At 39.9% G+C, this 20,299-nt stretch overlaps 1 protein-coding gene across 1 annotated transcript in view; it reads right to left on the bottom strand.

Moving 5' to 3' along the window:
- Positions 1 to 20,299, bottom strand: part of ATG14 (autophagy related 14) — a 39,158-nt gene that overhangs the window by 7,866 nt on the left and 10,993 nt on the right. Inside the window, exons 2-9 of the mRNA XM_065872230.1 lie at positions 18,537 to 18,599; positions 16,970 to 17,012; positions 14,661 to 14,742; positions 9,774 to 10,011; positions 6,649 to 6,878; positions 3,715 to 3,832; positions 2,303 to 2,393; positions 2,138 to 2,223 (exon numbers count right to left, since the gene is read on the bottom strand). Coding sequence (XP_065728302.1) covers positions 2,138 to 2,223; positions 2,303 to 2,393; positions 3,715 to 3,832; positions 6,649 to 6,878; positions 9,774 to 10,011; positions 14,661 to 14,742; positions 16,970 to 17,012; positions 18,537 to 18,599 — 951 coding nt within the window. The remainder of the gene's footprint in view (positions 1 to 2,137; positions 2,224 to 2,302; positions 2,394 to 3,714; positions 3,833 to 6,648; positions 6,879 to 9,773; positions 10,012 to 14,660; positions 14,743 to 16,969; positions 17,013 to 18,536; positions 18,600 to 20,299) is intronic.

Below are 20,299 nucleotides of genomic sequence, written 5' to 3'. Positions count from 1 at the left end.
CATCCTAAAAAATCCTAAGGGTCTTCGCGGCATTGGGCTTACTTTCATTCAGTCCCATACCTCATACAGTGCCAGACAGACATTCAGGAAATACATGCTGAATAATTTTTTTTTTAAGTTTCATATTTTCTTTATACAGGTTTACAAATATTTTGTAAGGATTATTCTTATATAATTTATATTTTTTGTTGCTACAATAAAAGGGACCTTTTTTCCATTACATTTTCTAACTAGTTGCTGTTGGCATATAAGAAAGCAATTGGTCTTTGTACGTTGAGCTTGTATCTAGGCACCATACTGAACTATCATTTCTAAGAGTTTCTTAGTTCTCTTGGATAACCAGTTCAATAATCACACCATCTACCAATCTCACCTTCTTTCCAATATAAACACACCTTACTTCTTTGTAAAAATCTTTTGCCTTGGCTAGGCCTCCACAGCAATGTTAACATAGCAGTGACAGTAGGCATTCTTGGCTTCTCCTGACTGTAAATATCAATGTAAGTAACATGTCATTAAATATAGTAGTTTTTGCTGTAGGTTTGTAGTAAGTATCCTTTATTAATAACCTATTTTTAATTTGCTAATTGTTTTCCTTTAATTATTAATGGGAACTGAATTTTATTCATTGCTTTTCTCCCATCTATCAGGTTGATCTTATGCAGGTAAAGCAGAAGGCACAGTGTCAATAAATATTGGCTCAATAAATATTAGCTGTTATTATTAAGGATAAATTTCCTAACGTGGAATGCTTTACAAATAATGTATAGAGAGGGTGGCAAGCAAACTCACAGGAATCAACCACTAAAAACGGGATGGATTTCTAACAGGTTTCTGAGGCTTATAAACTAATGAATGGGATTTGGGGTGAGGAGAATGAACTCCCTCTGAAACGGCACGAAATTCTAGGTGGATATGCAGTTTCCTGGAGAGATTTCACAGCTTTTCCCAGAGGGGTCTGTGTCCCAGAAAAGTTAACTATGCTTTTAAATGGGGGGGTGTTGAGGAAGAGAAGAAACACAAAACAAGGTTAAGGGCAGATTACCAAGATTAAGGGCAGATTACCAAGGATAAATTCACTGCAACATGGAGGGGGTCTCCCCCTGAGCCACGGTTCCAGTGTCAAAGAAAATGAATGATGGGGAAGGGAGTCCCAAAAGAACTTTCCCACCTTTTGTTTTTCTTTCTTCTCTTTCAAAAGTTCAAATACATTAACCGAGTCATATCTGCAGAAATGTATAGAGAGACTGCTCAGAGCAAGGGAAAAAGATAAGCACCCAGAGAATGGGTCTTGTTTGGTCCCAAAGATAAGCCTCATCTATGTCATGCTTTTAAGGGCTGAGAGACTAAAAAGATCCCATAGACCAGTCCTGGTTGGTCTTTTTTGTTACTTACTCCTGTTTTTTAAGATAATGGATTTCAAACTAGTTCATCTCATAAACTTCTCATACCCTTTATCTCCAACAAATGGTGGCCAGATGGACTCAGTGACAAAAAGAAAATTGTGAAGAATTGTTATGATGGGAAGGAATGAACAGGCACAAAAGAAAATGCACAAGAATCAGGAGAGACACTAGGCAGAGCTAAGGAAGAATCAGATGTGGATTCAAAGTAACAGATTTTGGTCTTCAGGGACAGCACGAGAAGTCCCTCCTCCAGGAATATAAGGGATCTTCTATTCTGTTTTAGGTGTTAAAAATGTTTGATACTGGGCTTCCCTGGTGGCGCAGTGGTTGAGAGTCCGCCTGCCGATGCAGGGGACATGGGTTTGTGCCCCGGTCTGGGAAGATCCCACATGCCGCGGAGTGGCTGGGCCCGTGAGCCATGGCCGCTGAGCCTGCGCGTCCGGAGCCTGTGCTCCGCAGCGGGAGAGGCCACAACAGTGAGAGGCCCGCGTACCGCAGAAAAAAAAAAAAAATGTTTGATACTAATTTCCTCTGAGAAATGATTATGTAAGGACATAAGGGATCAAATATGACTTTGTTTCCTTCCATACAGGACTGTGTTATCTTTGTCCCTTCTGGAGAGTTTGGGGCTTGGGATCAGGCCCCTGTTCTATGCCCACACATACAGCAACTCTACTTAAAAGTCGTCATAACACCACCACTTAGAGAAAAGTAACAAACACCCTTCTTACCTGCCTAGGTGTTCAGCGTTCGGACTGACCAAGTACATTAGATTCCTGAGAGTATGCAGTGGTTGTAATTGATCTAAATTTACATGCTAGAAAAAGAAAAAAACTGATTAATATTTTCAACCATGTAACAAATTAAAAATTAGCTCACAGCGTTATTTTCCATACCTGAGAAAAGCATAGGTAAAGAATATTTGTATTTAGTTTCTTCACTGCTCGAGTAAATTTCTGTTTGCTGAGGTTTTCTCCACAAAATTCACTGTAAAATAATGTACGATTTGTAAAGTTGTGATTTTTGAAGAAATTCTATGTTAAAATGTTCATTTTGAAGAGTATGCTTTACACTACAGTTCAGTACGAAACATACCCCATGTCCTTTGCTCTTAACAAATTACACTTAACAGAAACTCTTCTAAGGATGAGCTACTGCTCTCATAGCAATTTCACCACATCTGTAAAATTACAAACGCACTATCTTTTGACCAAGCAATCCTACTTCTGAAGACTCACTCTACACAAATGCTTGCACACTAATAAAGCAACGAATGTACAGATTATTCCTTGAAGTATAAACTGGGGACAGAGCAGACCAGTATGATCTTGGTACATCTGTGCAAACAAAAACTTTGCTACTATCCACGTTAGGCAGAGTGACAGCTGAAAGCCAACGATGGCCCTATAAGGCGCCACAGAACCTACAGCCTCCTGTCCCTGCTGCCTCGTTCTCTCACCCCGGGCTCTGCACCTGCCCTTCTCCTAGCCCAGGGATCCCTGTGGCCTGCTCCCGGCCTCCCCCAGGTTGACATGTGATTCCACACCTACCCAGTCAGACGTGGTAAACCCTTCCTTGCCCTCACAGGCCCGCTCTTTCACCTGCTCTAATGGTCGCCCGAGCACTCATCACCACCTGACGTACCGTTCGTTTATCATGTGTCTCTCCATTAAAGTTAAGTGTCAGAAGGGCAGAGGTTACGTTTTCATCACCACTGTACCCCCTCAGTGCCTAGAACAGTGCCTAGCACATAGCAGGTGCTCAAAAAATCTTCGTAAATAAATAACAAATTTAAAAAGCAAGGTGCAAAACACCTTAGTTTAGCATGATACCTTTTGTGTTTAAAGCGGGGTGGTGGTAGGTAATAACACACATTAATATTTACTTGAAATGCAAGGATAACTGGAGGGAGACAGGAAGGTCTTCGTAGGAACTCGGTGGACTATAAACCTTTACAATTTAAAAAAAACTTTAAACCACGTGTTTTTCATTAAAAAAAAAAATCAAAGTGTTACAATTTATCCAGTTCTTACACATAAGCATGCCCTCTGAATATCCTGGTTTTCCCTTAAATTATCTTTTCACATGGGAGAATTCCACGGTCTTTTCAAAGACGTCATGTGCAATTGTAAGATAATGACACAAATTTGCACATTGGCTTATGAAATCAATCTCAATATTTCATTGTCAGACCTTTTCTCTCTTGATAATACTTAAATTCTTGTTTTTGTTTTAATTAGAATAAAGAACACAATAGGAACATAAGAGAGCCATGATAAAGATGACATCACCGTCTTCAATTACTTGCCTGTTGCACAGCTTTTTGGGAAGATTTACGTCGAGTATATGAGACAAAATGTTGACCAGCTGAGTCGCATAGCACAACGCAGCGCTAATCGTGTAAGCAGGGTTATTATGCTCCATATCTAAAGTATAAAAACAAGAGCCTAATCAAGACAGTACGGTACTGGCACAAAAACAGAAATATAGATCAATGGAACAGGATAGAAAGCCCAGAAATAAACCCACGTGCATATGGTCACCTTATCTTTGATAAAGGAGGCAGGAATGTACAGTGGAGAAAGGGCAGCCTCTTCAATAAGTGGTGCTGGGAAAACTGGACAGGTACATGTAAAAGTATGAGATTAGATCACTCCCTAACACCATACACAAAAATAAGCTCAAAATGGATTAAAGACCTAAATGTAAGCCCAGACACTATAAAACTCTTAGAGGAAAACATACGCAGAACACTCTGTGACATAAATCACAGCAAGATCCTTTTTGACCCACCTCCTAGAGAAATGGAAATAAAAACAAAATTAAACAAATGGGACCTAATGAAACTTCAAAGCTTTTGCACAGCAAAGGAGACCATAAACAAGACCAAAAGACAACCCTCAGAATGGGAGAAAATATTTGCATATAAAGCAACTGACAAAGGATTAATCTCCAAACTTTATAAGCAGCTCATGCAGCTCAATAACAAAAAAACAAACAACCCAATCCAAAAATGGGCAGAAGACCTAAATAGACATTTCTCCAAAGAAGATATACAGAATGCCAACAAACACATGAAAGAATGCTCAACATCATTAATCATTAGAGAAATGCAAATCAAAACTACAATGAGGTATCACCTCACACCAGTCAGAATGGCCATCATCAAAAAATCTACAAACAATAAATGCTGGAGAGGGTGTGGAGAAAATGGAACACTCTTGCACTGCTGGTGGGAATGTGAATTGGTACAGCCACTATGGAGAACAGTATGGAGGTTCCTTAAAAAACTACAAATAGAACTACCATATGACCCAGCAATCCCACTACTGGGCATATACCCTGAGAAAACCATAATTCAAAAAGAGTCATGTACCAAAATGTTCATTGCAGCTCTTTTTACAATAGCCCAGAGATGGAAACAACCTAAGTGTCCATCATCGGATGAATGGATAAAGAAGATGTGGCACATATATAGAATGGAATATTACTCAGCCATAAAAAGAAAAGAAATTGAGCTATGTGTAATGAGGTGGATGGACCTAGAGTCTGTCATACAGAGTGAAGTCAGTCAGAAAGAGAAAGACAAATACCGTATGCTAACACATATATATAGAATTTAAGAAAAAAAAATGTCATGAAGGACCTAGGGGTAAGAGAGGAATAAAGACACAGACCTACTAGAAAATGGACTTGAGGATATGGGGAGGGGGAAGGGTAAGCTGTGACAAAGCGAGAGAGTGGCATGGACATATATACACTACCAAATGTAAAACAGATAGCTAGTGGGAAGCAGCCACATAGCACAGGGAGATCAGCTCGGTGCTTTGTGACCACCTAGAGGGGTGGGATAGGGAGGGTGGGAGGGAGGGAGACGCAAGAGGGAAGAGATATGGGAACATATGTATATGTATAACTGAATCACTTTGTTATAAAGCAGAAACTAACACACCACTGTAAACCAATTATACTCCAATAAAGATGTAAAAAAAAAAAACAAAAAACAAGAGCCATACACAAACAGCTTTAATTTCAACAAAAATATTAATGAACCTGGATTTTTGTGTTTTGTGTTTTGTGGTTTGTGATTTGTGGTTTGTCAATACATTATTGATGGCTATGCTTTGCTCTTTAGTAATAAAAGGTCCATGGCCAGACATTAATATTTTATGATTTTTGCTGAGTGGAATGTAAGCTAAGCAAATGGGCCTAAATGGAGCCAGCACAAATGAAACTGATGTCTGAGCTGCTTGGACCTGGTAATGTATTATTTATCCAAACAATTAATGCCCAACTTAAATGTCACCTCCTCAGAGAGGCCTCCCCTGACTACCCTATGGAGAAATAGTTCCTTCCTCTGTAGCCCCATCCCTGAAGGTGCTGGTTCCGTCGTCCATAGCCCATACTCAGTGTATGATGCCTTTGATCATTACTTGCTTCCCTTCCTCTCCACAGAAAGGCAAAGGGCTACACTTGTCTTGGTGACATCACCTTTGTAGCACCTGCACTGTGCATGACAGAAAGCACATACTCACTAAATACTTGCTGGATGACTACATGAATAATCTTTCTCCACCAAAGAGAAGCTACTGAAGTTGTAAAGGGTTTTTCTACTGGGGTATTTCAATCTCCATTTAGGACTGATAAAAAAAGTTCTTTACAAAGTTCGAAACTTATAAAAATGGGACCCAACAGGCTAAATACACTTCTTTAAATAGATCTTTTTATATAAATAAAACAATATTGACCCCAAAAAGGTGAAATGTCTAAAAAAAATACACATTTTCAGTCCATCCACTGATAGATAAAACATGGCATATTCATGCAATGGAGTATTATTCAGGCACAGAAAGAATGAAATGCTGATGCGTGCTACAATGTGGATGAACCTTGAAAACATTATGCTAAATGAAAGAAAGCCAGACACAAAAGGCCACATACTGTATGATCCCATTTATATGAAATATCCAGAAAAGACACCTGTAGAGACACAAAGCACAACAGTGGTTCCCAAGGGCTGGGAAGAGGTGGGAACGCGAGTGACTGCTTCAAGCCCCAGGGTTTTTGTTTGGAGTGAAAAGAACGCTTTGGATCTAGACAGAGGTGACGGTTGCACAACACTGTGAATGCACTAAATGCCACTGAACTGCTTCCTCTAAAACTGTTCATTTTGTTACATAAATTTTACCTCAATTAAAAAAATATATTTATAAAAGTTTTCAAAGACTATCTTGCTTCTCACCAGGTCCCTGCGTGGTTTTCTTCTCTTCCACCCAACTGTAGTAGGCAGAGTAGTCCCCATTGTTGGGAAGGCTAATCCAAGGCCCCGTAATGCTAATGCTGGTGTCCCCGTTGTGATCGTCACAGACCCATCTCCCCGAGAGGTAAGTTGTCCTCCGGGCTTCGGCAAGCTTGCTCACGGTGCTGGAGGTCATGGCACTGTCACTCTCTGAAGACACGTCTGTGGGATCTCTAAGAACCGAAGATGCACATGGATGTCAAGGGGCTGGGTTTTGAAGAGCACACAATTACTTGGCAGATATGCAGAACACTGGGAAGATACACGTGAGGACAGGAATTTTTTTTTTCCAGGTACAAGTCATAAATTTTATTAGAAGTTGAGTATCTGTTGAGGACAGGAATTTAATTGGAATATACAGAGGTAAGCAATTCCATCAGAGGTGAAGGTCAAACCAGCTGTGGCACAGAAGCCCACAGCATGTGAGGAAGATGGCACCATGAACTAGGGCTTCAAGTGTTAGGTTCTCAAACTATTTGGTCTCAAGACCCCCCTTACATGCTTAAAACATTTTGAGGATCCCAAAGAGTTTTCTGTATGTGGGTTAGATCTATTAGTATTTACTGTATTAGAAATGAGGAAATTTTAAATTATTAACTGATTCAAAAATAAGAAACCCATTACATGTAACATAGCATGTTTTTATGAAAAAGATCTGTATTTTTCAAAACAAGAAAATTAGCAAAGGGTGACATTATTTGTTTACCAGCTGAGTTCACGGCACAGTGCAGCACTGATCATGACTTTTGAAAAAATCTCTTTAATACCCATGTCTTTCCGTTGTGCTTTCAAGTAGATACAGTGTTCCATGGAAAAACCAACTAGTGTTGCTTACAACTCACTCAAGGGCTCTCCCTTGAGCCACCACGGCTTTCAGCATGCAGCAAACGTGCTTTCTGCAGACTTCCTATCTCGCTGCATGGCACAATCACATGTGCACGCAGGGATCGAGACATAATTTAAATAGAATGAGTAATTTCTGCTGCTTCATCAGTAGTGTTCTTGATGTGAAACTGGCTGGTTTTGTACACCGCAAGGACACTGTGGAACACAACAACGATTACTACACTATGGCGTCACTGCCTTGATATCTGTCAAGACAGAGGTTTTACCCACCACGGCTTTTGAGCCACCAGTGCAAACATCAACAGAGTGAAAAGGGAAAACAAAGTGTTAGCAGTATTATGAAAACAGTTTTTGACTGCACAGACCCCATGGAAGGGCCTCAGGGACCCAGAGAGGTCCACAGACCACACTTTGAGCACTGCTGGCCTGGAGCATGGAAGGTGAATGAGAAGGCTCGGCAGGTACCGTGCAGGCAGGGGGAAGAACGTGGCGTGTTTGGGGAGCACAGGGATCAGCGTGGTTGCCTGTAGGAGGCATGAAGGAAGTGCCAGGAGGTGGTGTTGGAAGAGGAGGGATGAAATGCACAGGCTGGGAAGGGCCTTCTGTGCTACGCTAAGTTTAGAATCCATCCTCTTGGCCAGTGGCCCTCAATCCTTCTTCCTCTGCCACCAGGTGCACGCAAGTGCACTCCTACTGGCTGTCCGGACAGGACTGGGGGAGGGCACTGTGGCCAGTTCTAAGCTGTACCTCTACTTCCTCCTTCCACTCAAGGCAGGTTGAGAAGAAATGTGAATGAACAAGAAATCTTATGATAGGGATAACTTCAAAACTATCAGCTTAAAAAAATTCATGATATATAGTAATATATACTAACATACAAGATTTAAACAGCATAGGCATGGAAGAGTAAGATTTTCTCCACAATTTCTCTCCTGCAACTTTATATTCATTTGTCAGTCTCCTTAGTCTCCTAAAATCTGGAACAGCATCCTAGTCTTTGTTTACTATAATGTGTTCTAACATCGCTATCTGGGCCCATCAGAATTTAATTTGACAGAGTGTTTCTGTCAGTCAGCTTTTTCCCCCTCAAAGCCCTGGCCAGCTGTCTTTACACCAATTTTTGGATAATCCAACTTTTCCCCACTGATTCAAAATGCCACCTTGGGGTCTATTTCTGAGCTGTGAATTCTTCTCTGTTTTGCATCTGCCTTTTTATTTTTATATTTGCTAACTATTACTAATGACAAATTACTTGGTAAGAGTCAGAGAGCAGGTCGTCAAGCTAGAAGCAACAATCAGACCTTTAGGCTTTTAGGAAGCCAACTCTGGCAACAGACGAAAGGAAAGACTGAAGCGGAGGCAGCAAACACTAAGTCCTAAGTAGCAACAGTCCACTGACTGTCCAATTCCAGGGAAAGGTGCCGGAAAGTAAGGGTAACCAGAAGAGACAGGGAAATCCTCAGCTGGAACAGCCCGATGGTTAGTCAGAAAGCAATCGAAACTCTTCAGTGGAAGTTTCAGAACCTAGATGATCACCAGCATCATCTGGGGAAGTTTAAAAAATTAAGTATTATGAGATGAAGTAGGAGGCTGGAGCTGTGTCCTCTGGAGCCTGTCTTTTCCTAAAGTTCCTGAGTGACTCTGATGAACAGCCAGGTGGGAACCACCATCCTGTCCACCCCACAGACTCCTGAGGGTGTCTGTGCACTACAGCCAGTGAGACGACCAGTGCCTGACATGCTGGTTACCAGGAAAAGGCAGAGTCAGCATGTCCTGCCCACCAAGTAAGAGAGCCCGAGGTGTTTTCTTCCATCTTAGCTCATGGTTTCTCTGTGAAGTAGACATTTATTATACCCATCTAACAGACAAGGAACTAAGACTTCGAGGCTCAAAAACCTGCCTCACAGCATCTGACTAATAAACAGCTCAAGTGGCCCTGCAGCCAACGAGATGGTTCCTGATCAGGGATGTGAGCCTGGCCCTCATCTGGAAGCTCTACAAGTATACAAACCTGGGCCTCACTTCTCCGAGGGCCACCATCCTTCACCCTGGCCACCTCCCCAACTTCCTGCAGTGTTTACTGTTTGCTGAAGCAGGTAAGACTTAAGTTTCACTACCAGGAAAACCCAGAATGAGGCCCAACAAATGTGCTGACATACTTGAAAGATACTTGATCTTTGGAACTTGTATTTTCCTAGAGTCAAAAGACTCACTCACTGTACCTCACACCCGTCTTTACTTCCTCGATTGGAAAAATGACAGAGGTGAGCTCTAATATGTGAGACCGCCGAAGATTTGCCAGACGCTCATAATGACTTCTTAAATCAGTGGTTTTTTTTTCTACCAGGTCACCAAGTTTGCGATTATGCCTCTGAATCTTCTCCTTTTTCTCCTGATGCCGTTGTGCTCGAGTGTAAAGTTTCTGATTCTTTTCCTTGGTTTTGAGGAGACCTTCAGAATCTAAAATAAATAAATCACATCCAACAATGAGCTGTACAAATAGTTCCTGGGTACTGCACACTACCACCGGCCCCCGCCACCCCCAAAGCATTAAGTGTCTTCCTGCAGTCTAAACTGAAAGCAAAACCTCAATAAAATTAACTACATGACATTCACTAAGTATGGAGACCAGGAGTTTAGTTCAAGTAGGTATTACACACAGAGCAAAGGGGACCACCACTAAAATAACTCTGGGTCTCCGTTTGTAATCAACATCAGTGAGCATCACTCAAGACTATCAAGTTTAAGTTTAGCACAGGAAGTACTTGACTTTCTTACAGTAAGCACTGAAGAGCAGCCATGTTGGGCAGAAAAGAGATCTAATTCTAAGTTTGAAAAATTCACTGGCTATCTGATTTTCCTTAGAAAACTATTAAGTGTCCCTTGGGCTACATTCAGAGAGTCCAGGGATAATCTCACGGCAGGTGGTCATGCAGCAAAGAAACAGACCAACGCCCTGAAAAGTCACAGTGGAGTGCAGCGCCCCCAGCAGGGTGCGAGCACCTTCCATACACCAGCATTTTAACCACTGGAAGGGTAACCAGAGCCTGGCCATACAACGAGAAAACAGAGAGACACTCGTCCTTCCCAACGTATGTTCTTTTTATGAAGGTCCTACAGGTTCTAGATCCCAAGACGTATTATCAAACAGATCAGGTTGTAGCTAAACTTCTCTAGTGTAGCAACAACTGGCTGTAAAATCTCAGACACCCAGGAACAACTTAAGAGGCTCAAATAAGTTTAAAACCAAGCTCATTATCTTTCCTCTTGACACATTTTAAGCCAGGCTCCCTACTTCACAATTATTTCTGACCTGTCCTAAATCAACCTCTCTCTTCTTTTAAATTTATTTATTTATTATTTTTGGCTGCATTGGGTCCTCATTGCTGCATGCAGGCTTTCTCTAGTTGCGGTGAGCGGGGGCTACTCTTCGTTGCGGTGCTCAGGCTTCTCATTGCGGTGGCTTCTCTTGTTGCAGAGCATGGGCTCTAGGCACGCGGGCTTCAGTAGTTGTGGCTCGTGGGCTCTAGAGCGCAGGCTCAGTAGTTGTGGCGCACGGGTTAGTTGCTCTGAGGCATGTGGGATCTTCCCAGACCACGGCTCAAACCCGTGTCCCCTGCATTGGCAGGTGGATTCTTAACCAATGCGCCTCCAGGGAAGCCCCCCTAAATCAATCTCTTGATGGTCCATTCCATGAGCTGTCCTACAGTTCCTTCCATCTAGGTCTTTCTTTTCATTTCCACTGTCACAATCCTGGTTAACTCTCACCCAAACTCTGCCTGTCTCTAGTTGGTTCCACTCCACACCTCCACCCCCTCTTTCACTGGCTCAGTCTTCATAAAGTACAGCCAGTGCTCAGCGATTCTCCTCTGCCGATCAAACACAGACCAAACTTCTCAGCCTCCCAGCCACCACCAAACTGGTACACACCCCACAGTTCCCTTCTCCACACCCTTCATTCCAGTCTCATTCAATTACTAGGTACTTCAAATAAACACACTAAGTAAGCGCACAGATGGATGGATGGATGCCAGACAAGTCATTCCTTAAATATTTATCTCCATTCTGTTGTTCAAATCAACATCTCTCTAGGAACACTATTTTCTCCTATTCTCCTAATGTCCAGATTGTACTCATTCTTCAAGGCTTCCTCGATAAACACTCCCTAGACCTCTTGCTCCCAGGAGCTCTATGGTAATGTGTGTGTACCTCACCTATAGCACATGGCTCGTAGCTGCTTATACCAGGTCCAACTGAAGCCTGTTGTCTCCTGACTGGGATATGAGAAGCAGTTGATAAATGTGTGGACCGAAACCACCCTCTTCAACTGAGGACCAACGAACCTAGGTTATTTCATTGCAGGCAGAAAGTTTCTTATGTTTTCTTTCCTCCTCAGATGCGTCTCTTCACCATTCCTGACCAATATGAATGTCCTTAAGGTTAAGTCTCTGGTTCTATCACACACTTTCCAGCAAGTTCATTCATTTTCATGATCTCTACTGAGCTCTCTACAAGTGCTCAAATGCATCTGTCTAGCCATGGCCTAAGCCATATGGTGGTCAGATTTTTAAAGGACATTTTCCAATTTCATATCAGGACCCCTTGTAGGTGGCAGGAAATCATCACAGTCACCCAACTTGCACTAGTGCAGACTCAATTTAATTTACTCTTCTCTCCATGCTATCTCCCCCTGAACATTAAAACATTTGGATACTGGGGACTTCCCTGGTGGCACAGTGGTTAAGAATCTGCCTGCCAATGCAGGGGACACGGGTTCGATCCCTGGTCCAGGAAGATCCCACATGCCGCAGAGCAACTAAGCCCATGTGCCACAACTACAGAGCCTGTGCTCTAGAGCCCGCGAGCCACAACTACTGAGCCCACGTGCCACAATTACTGAAGCCCACGCGCCTACAGCCTGTGCTCCACAACAAGAGAAGTCACTGCAATGAGAAGCCCGCGCAACACAACGAAGAGTAGCCCCTGCTCACCACAACTAGAGAAAGCCCGCGCACAGCAACAAAGACCCAACGCAACAAAAATAAATAAATAAATAAGACAAAAAACATTTGGATACCGTCTGTAATCCACTCTTGCTTTTTTGGACAAGTAACAGATCAACTCAACTCTGAAATTTCAAATACAATCCAACTTCCCTATCTATACTGTATTATTCTGTATCATGACATCTTAAATCAAAAGATTCTGGAGAAAATATTCATCAGGCTCTATAGTTTATAACTGATATTTCAACAAGATTCTGTTTAAAAAAAACCAGACTATTTATTGAGTAGCAAGTGCTTAATCTAATCCATTGACTTGAGCCCATTCATAGCTTCTGGAATCCATTAACTCCCTTAAAATTGTTTGTAAAATTTTGTGAGTCTGGTCTAGTGGGTGGCAACCAGCCTGTATTTACGTCCTAAAGAGCAGTGGTTCCTGAGCCTGGCAGGTCCTCAGAGTAGTGCTACTACTCAAAGTATGAACTATGGATCTGGCCCATCTGCAAACTTTTACCCGACAAGAGGAGTACAGAAATATAGACTAAGTTTAGAAACTATTTTCTTTGATATGGCTATGTGACATTGCCATGACATCCAAGTGTGCAATCATTTTTCTAGTAACTAATTTTACGGTATTTTAGAAAAGTATTGGTATCGGTTTATGACACATTGGAAATGAAAGAGAATAAGGTGGCCTTTTACTAGAGACAGTTTAAGAACCATTGACCCTGGTCCCCATGCATGAGGTTTTAATTTCCTAAGTCCAAAGTAGGTCCCAGGATTCTCTCTCTAGATCTTAAAAAAAGGTTATCAGGTGACTCCAATGTTTTGCTAGGGATGGAAATCACAGTTATGGAGTCCACTAATTTAGAACCATATCTTTTATTTTCCATGGTTGTTGCTTTTGTATTTTGGGGCTAGGAGCCTATTAAAAAGAGCTGACCAAAGTTTTAAAATTGCTCATCAGAGAAATGCACCAAGCTCAGTCAATTCAGCAATTTCAGGAGGTTCACAGATGCCTGGTGGCAAACTCCTACTGCGAACATCCAGGGAGGAGGGGAAAGAGGGTGAACCCATGGTAAGTAATGAGTCCCTACACTGCTATTGACCCAGAGCCTTTGGAGAGTGCAGGCCAAACTCGGTGGAAGAGTGGCTGGCTGCAGCTCTGAGCAGCTCTTCACCCAGCTACCATGCTTCTCTAGCTTATTAATCCTGTGAAACTCTATGCAAGCACTTTACTAGGACAAACATTTTCAAAGACAGCTTTTACACCATTACCTACCACTATAAAATACTTGCTTCTGAAAGCAATAAGTAGACAAGAAACAGATTTACAAGGTATGATGACGACCCATTCTAAACTTTAAACACTTATCTTCAGAAATACATGGACTATTTCTTTCTTTTTCTTTTATTTTTATTTATTTATTTTTTTGGCCACGTGGCATGTGGGATCTTAGTTCCCTGACCTGGGATTGAAACCATGCCCCCTGCATTGGAAGCATGGTGTCTTAACCACTAGACCACCAGGGAAGTTCCACCATGGACTGTTTCTAAAGACACAGGACTTCTAAGAGGACTCTTAAAACTTGACAACCACCTTTGATAAAGTATGAAATACACAAATGTAATGCAAGATTAATACAGATTAAAATATGTATAAGACTCACTGAGTCTTATATTCTGTGATTCTGGTGTGAACTAACAATTATTATACCTGATTACCAAGACTGACTCTGAGCTTCCTGTCAGCGAAGGGAAACGGGACACATACATTCCTTAACTTTTTAAGTTGAGAAATGTAGCGGTTTAAAGGTCATTACATTTGCGTGCATGTGTATATGTATATATGGACATATGTGTATGTATATATATACACACAGATATATGTTTTATATACATATCTCTGAAAAAAAAATATAAATTCCTTATACAGATGTTTTACAAAAAGAAAGGCAAGCAGTAAACTTTTCCATGCTGCTCTTGCCTCCCCCCACCCCTTCTCTGTCTCCCTTCCTCTGTCTCTCTAGTTTGTTTATTGATCGCATGAAGTTCCACATCAGTCCATCCTTTATTAGGGCTGGAGAGAGGTGGAAAATTACTTACTTTTCTTCATTTCTTCATTTCCTTTACATATAGTTTGTTTCAGCTGTTCAATCCTCATCTTGCAGGACATCATTTTCCATCTCTTAAAAAAGGTATGAAATAAATATCACAAATGTTGGTCTCTAATGACTAATATGATTATCTACTGGGGACACTACTTATTTTGAGGTGTATCTTAGAAAATGTAATGAATAAAAGATCAGTATAATTATATTTCTTATAGCTTGTAACTAGTGGATTACAAAAAAGAAAAAAATGTTACTCTGGTTCAGTGCAGAAGCTGCTAGGAAATTAAGAGAGAGAGAAATCCACACAGTTCTTTTATGTGTTAATAAGTACAGAGAAAAGTGTTGAAGGATATTCTCTTAACCTGCCCTGCCCAATACAGCTACAGGTCCCATGTGGTTACCTGCAAGTCAATCAGATTATATGAAATTTAAAAAAAATCCAGTTCCTACTCTCACTACCCACGTCAGGTGGTACATGTCAACACCACAAGTGGCTAATGGCTACCATATCGGGCAGTGTAGACAGAGAACATTTGCATCATCAGAGAGTTCTATGGATGTGCTGCTCTAAATTCTCAGTGCTGGTTACTGAGGAGACCACCAACTGTATTATCTCACCGATACAATAAGCAAATATTACTCGCAAAATAATAAAAACTGCAATAAAGCAGAAGTTTTTTTTTAAGTTTATAACTCAGGTAAGATTTCTTGAAAAGCCTCAAAAAGTTATATGAAACTGCAATTTTATATTACCAGGATTTAGGTACAGCTTCTCCAAAGAGAATAAAGGATAAGTAAAAATCTGCCCTACTAGTTTTAAAAAAGTATTATTTATCTATTCCATAATGCCTCCATAAACGGGGATAATTGAAAGCGTACAACAACAGTCAAATGCCTATAATGTTTCACACTTGTCTAAGTAGTCTGATGGCACAAGATACAGAGTAGATTACAGGAATGTTCAGTGGGTAAAACTCTCCCCTCTCCAGTGGGGTGAGAGAAACATCTGAGAACACATGCACGGGAACTGATGGATTCAGGAATAAACTGGAAATGAGATGTCTTTACTTTTAAAAGGTATTAGTCTTTAAGAATCAATATTTAAATTTTTGATAGAAAAACTAGAAAACTTAGAACTTAGAAAAACTGGGATGAGATTCTTTATAAACAGCCTTTTATAACCTTTTTCCATACAACTTGTTTATATAACATTCAGAGCATAAGCAGAGCATGTATCACATCTCTATAAGTATCATTTAAAAATTATGAAGGATGATTATTATTATGAAAAAAGTTAAGCAACACAAAAGAGAAGAAAGAGATTGTTAACCTGACTACTTCCCACTGTTCAGCGTTGATCTCAATTAAAATTTGATATGTATTTTTTAAGATATGTATTTAAAACACATACACAAATGGAATCATACTTTACTCTAGCCTGCTTTTTGTTTGATTGTTTCATTAAAAAATATACCTTGGACATCATTCCATACAAGTGCATGTAGACTGACCACATTCTTCTCAACAGCTACACAGCATCATAATCATCTCATTCTGTTTGATGAGTATTTAGATTATATATTAACTTTACTACCAATGATGCAGACAATCAGCCTCTTTATCCATAAATCTCTACATTCATGCATATTTTCTTAGGAGGAAAATTGCCGATATACCACATGTGCATTAAAAACACCACAAGCCACCACCAAATTGTCCCCCAAACAAATATGTCAATATACACTCCCACCAACAGTGAATAAAAGTATAATCAATCAAACTCCTTATTTTCATATGCTGTACTCATTTTTTTCCCAGTTTATATTCACTTTGCTACGGTCTTTAACATATAGAACTTTTAAACTTTTATGTAGTGTGTCAAATAGTTTCCTTTATGGCTTATAAAGGTCTGCTCACCCCCAGATTATATAAATACTCTCCCATACTTTCTTTTAATATTTGAGTTTATTTTTCACATTCAATCATTAACCCATCTACAAAGTAGGTGTTTACGATGAGTAATTTTTTAAAAAAGAACACCTCACTGTTCTTATAACTTTATGTCAATACCAGACTTCATAATTATTCCTTACAGTGGTTCCATAATTAATTGCCAAAACCCTGTTTTTGGTACCTGGATGAAATATCTGAGAAGCCCACACTACGAATATATTCACAGAGAACTGCCAAAAAATGATCAAAAATAAATTTAAATTCAAAATGATTTTTTAAGTTCTGCCAATTTAAAAACATGTAACCTCAAGTGTAAAGAATATTATTTAAATTCTTCTTATAGCTTACCAACTGATCTGTTATCCATTTTCCTTCCATAGCTTTTAACACTCTGTATGGAGAAGAGACAAAGGAAATATGCTCTTAAAATAATGAATTCGGTGAAGCTCAAAAATGCAAAATCAACAACTTTTTAAAATAAGGTCTTAGAAACAGCTGGATATACCAAAGTGGGATGTAAGCACTGAAAAATGTTTTCCAGATTCCCTGCTCTCTTCAATTTTTTTCTCACCTCCTTCCTTCTGCATTTTTAATACAGCTCAGAGCCTTTTTATAAACGTTCACAATAAACTTCCATAACAGCCATAGCCTTTGTCCTCCATCATAATCAATAATTTCCATCAGTCATAATTAATAATAATGATAGTTACAAGAGAATTCATGGTCCAAATGCTATTGTCAGCTCCCCGCAAAATGGCACAAGCCATGGGAGTTCCCTGGTGGTGCAGCTGTTGAGAATCCACCTGCCAGTGCAGGGGACATAGGTTCGAGCCCTGGTCCAGGAAGATCCCACGTGCCGCAGAGCAACTAAGCCCGTGCACCACAACTACTGAGCGTGTGCTCTAGAGCCCGCGACCCACAACTAATGAGCCCGTGTGCTGCAACTACTGAAGCCCGCGCGCCTAGAGCCCGTGCTCCGCAACAAGAGAAGCCACTGCAATGAGAAGCCTGTGCACCACAACGAAGAGTAGCCCCTACTCGCCACTAGAGAAAGTCCGTGCACAGCAACGAAGACCCAACACAGCCAAAAATAAATAAATTAATTAATTACTTTTTTTTTTTTTAAAAAAGGCATAAGCCAGATTAGGCAAAAATTTGTTCTAAGGAATGAAGTGTTCTATAGGAAAAAATAAGTTTCCATGATACAGTAAGTTAGAGAAATGACTGAGTTAAATGAATCTAAGCAGGTTTTTCTAATGCAGAGTATCTCTGAAGATTTCATGTACTCATAAATGTGTTAATCAGGTCTGGAGTGTGTATGGAGAATAGGGACTGGATCAGTTTGGGATAAAAGGTTCTACAGGACAATTCCCAAATCCAGAGGATGAGAGATTCATCGGGTGCTCATTAATACTCAGATTCCTGGGCCTACCCCCAGACCTACTGAATCAGGATATCTGAGGACAGGATTCCAAGAATCTACATTTTTAACCAGTACCGAAGTTAATGAATTCTGATGTAGATGTTCTGCAGACCACACTTTGCAAAACCCTGATACAGAAGAATAAAGATAAACAGAAGCAATAATGTCCTACAAGAGCCACCACTGCTAGTCTAATATGCCTTCTGTCCTGGACCCATTTACAATACGTCAATTATCAGGGCCAGCGGTTTGATTCATCCATCCAGTCACTGCCTGCTGTGAACCAGGCACCAGGTTTGATCCCAGTGTTTTCTAGAAACTTGATCATTTCTCCTATTTTGCTTCTCCCAGATGTACTGCTCTTCACACGGTGAGATTTGTAACCTAAATTCAATAAATTAGCAATCCACATGTATGCATACCACAGCACTGAATTAAACCATGTGGTGACAAGACAACCTCCACAAATTAAAAAACAAAATGAAAACTCACTCTTTTTGAAATTCTTCTTGCTTGCTCTTAAGTTGGCTTAACCTTTCCTTCTTGTCTATAAACCTGTAAGAAAAAAATTCAGTGTTTTATTTAAATGTTTATTTTTTTTTCAGTTGAATGAGATTATGCAAATTCCTGAGAGCCAAACATTTCTGCAGACTCATCAGGAAATGTCACTGTCCTGAACGTATCTTCTCAATGGCACACAGCTGCTTGCCATTTGGTTATTTAAAACTAAGTTCAAATTCTCAGCTTTAAAACTCTTTCATGGGTTTATAAAATATGCCTATAGGTTTTTTTCACCCCTAAGTTAAATTGTCCTCCAAAACAGGTAAATCAGAGCACTAAAATGAATCGGAATTCAAGAAAACAGAGGCTTCCATTATAAAAATAATTGTAATTATTAAGCTTAATTTAACCCTACTGTCATTTATAAATTGGTTCCTTATAATTCTTAAAGTACAATTTTTTTCTCACTAATTTTACTGCTAGTCATTACGGGCTAGCAATTTACTTAATAAAAGTTATCAAAAGGAAAGAATATCACATTGCAGTTCATTTTTGCTGTCTGTCACTATTCTACCCTTATTATTTTCTTCCTGCTACCTTATGTGGGATTAGTTTGCTTTTTTGTTTTTTTTTGCAGTTTAAGGTAGGAACTAAAATCATCAACTTTAAGCCTCTCCCTTTTTAATATAAGTATACAGAGTTATAAATTTCCTCCAGAAGTACTGCTTAAGCTAAACCCTAAACATTTTGATATCGTGTATTTTACCACTTAGTTTGACATTTCTAATCTTCCATCAAATTCCCTCTTTGACCAATGAATTATTTAGAAGTATATTGTTCAATTTCCAGATATATGGTTTTTTTGGTAACGTACTGTTATTTTTCTACTTTAATGCTGATGTGGTCTCAATATTCTCTATGAGATTTTAATCTTTTGATTTGAGACTATCTTATGGCCTTGCATATGGTGCGCCGCGTCTTGGTCAAAGTTCCACGTGCACTTGAAAGAACGTGTTTTCTATAGCTGCTGGATACAGAGTTCTATAAATGTCAACTAGCTGAAGGTGGCTAGCAGTGATACTCATATCTTCTAGGTCTATGCTATTCAACACGGTAGCCATCAGGCACATGTGGCTACCGAGTACCTAAAATGACTTGTTGCTCAATAAGAATTTTAGGTTAAAAAAAAAAAAAAATGTATGACTAACATCATGCAACTGATTTTGAATTGAGCTAATGGTGGCTCACTACTTTCAAAAAAACAAAGGTAATGCCACATGCTACAGTAACATGGTGTGGAGTCCAAGATTAGGCCTTTGGCTATCTCGTGAAAAAATGAAAACAATTTAATAGAACCATAACAGCCCTAAAAATCTCTTCCTTAAAATAATCCAGACATAAAAGTCTCTCTAACATACTATTTCTATAATCCCACATTTGAAACGTACCCAGATATCTACTTCTAAATGGAAGGGATAAAATGGTCTAATTATGACCCTACCATTTAATAGTCAGTCACTGAAAATGTACAATGTATATTAAACAAGAAACCAAATCAGATAATATCACATGTGACAGAATTATATACTTACATGACTAAATTAAATTAAAAATTCAGTTTCTCAGCTGCACTACCCACATTTCAATAGCCACATATGGCTGGGGGCTACCTTACTGGATGGCATAGATACAGAACATCACTGCACAAAGTTGTACTGGGTAGCACTGCAATGGCCAGTAAGGTGGTAACTACA

This window comes from Phocoena phocoena, chromosome 2, assembly GCF_963924675.1.
Source record: "Phocoena phocoena chromosome 2, mPhoPho1.1, whole genome shotgun sequence".
NCBI lineage: Eukaryota > Metazoa > Chordata > Mammalia > Artiodactyla > Phocoenidae > Phocoena > Phocoena phocoena.
Note: the sequence above shows the minus strand (reverse complement) of the source record. Positions and strands in the feature narration are given on the sequence as shown.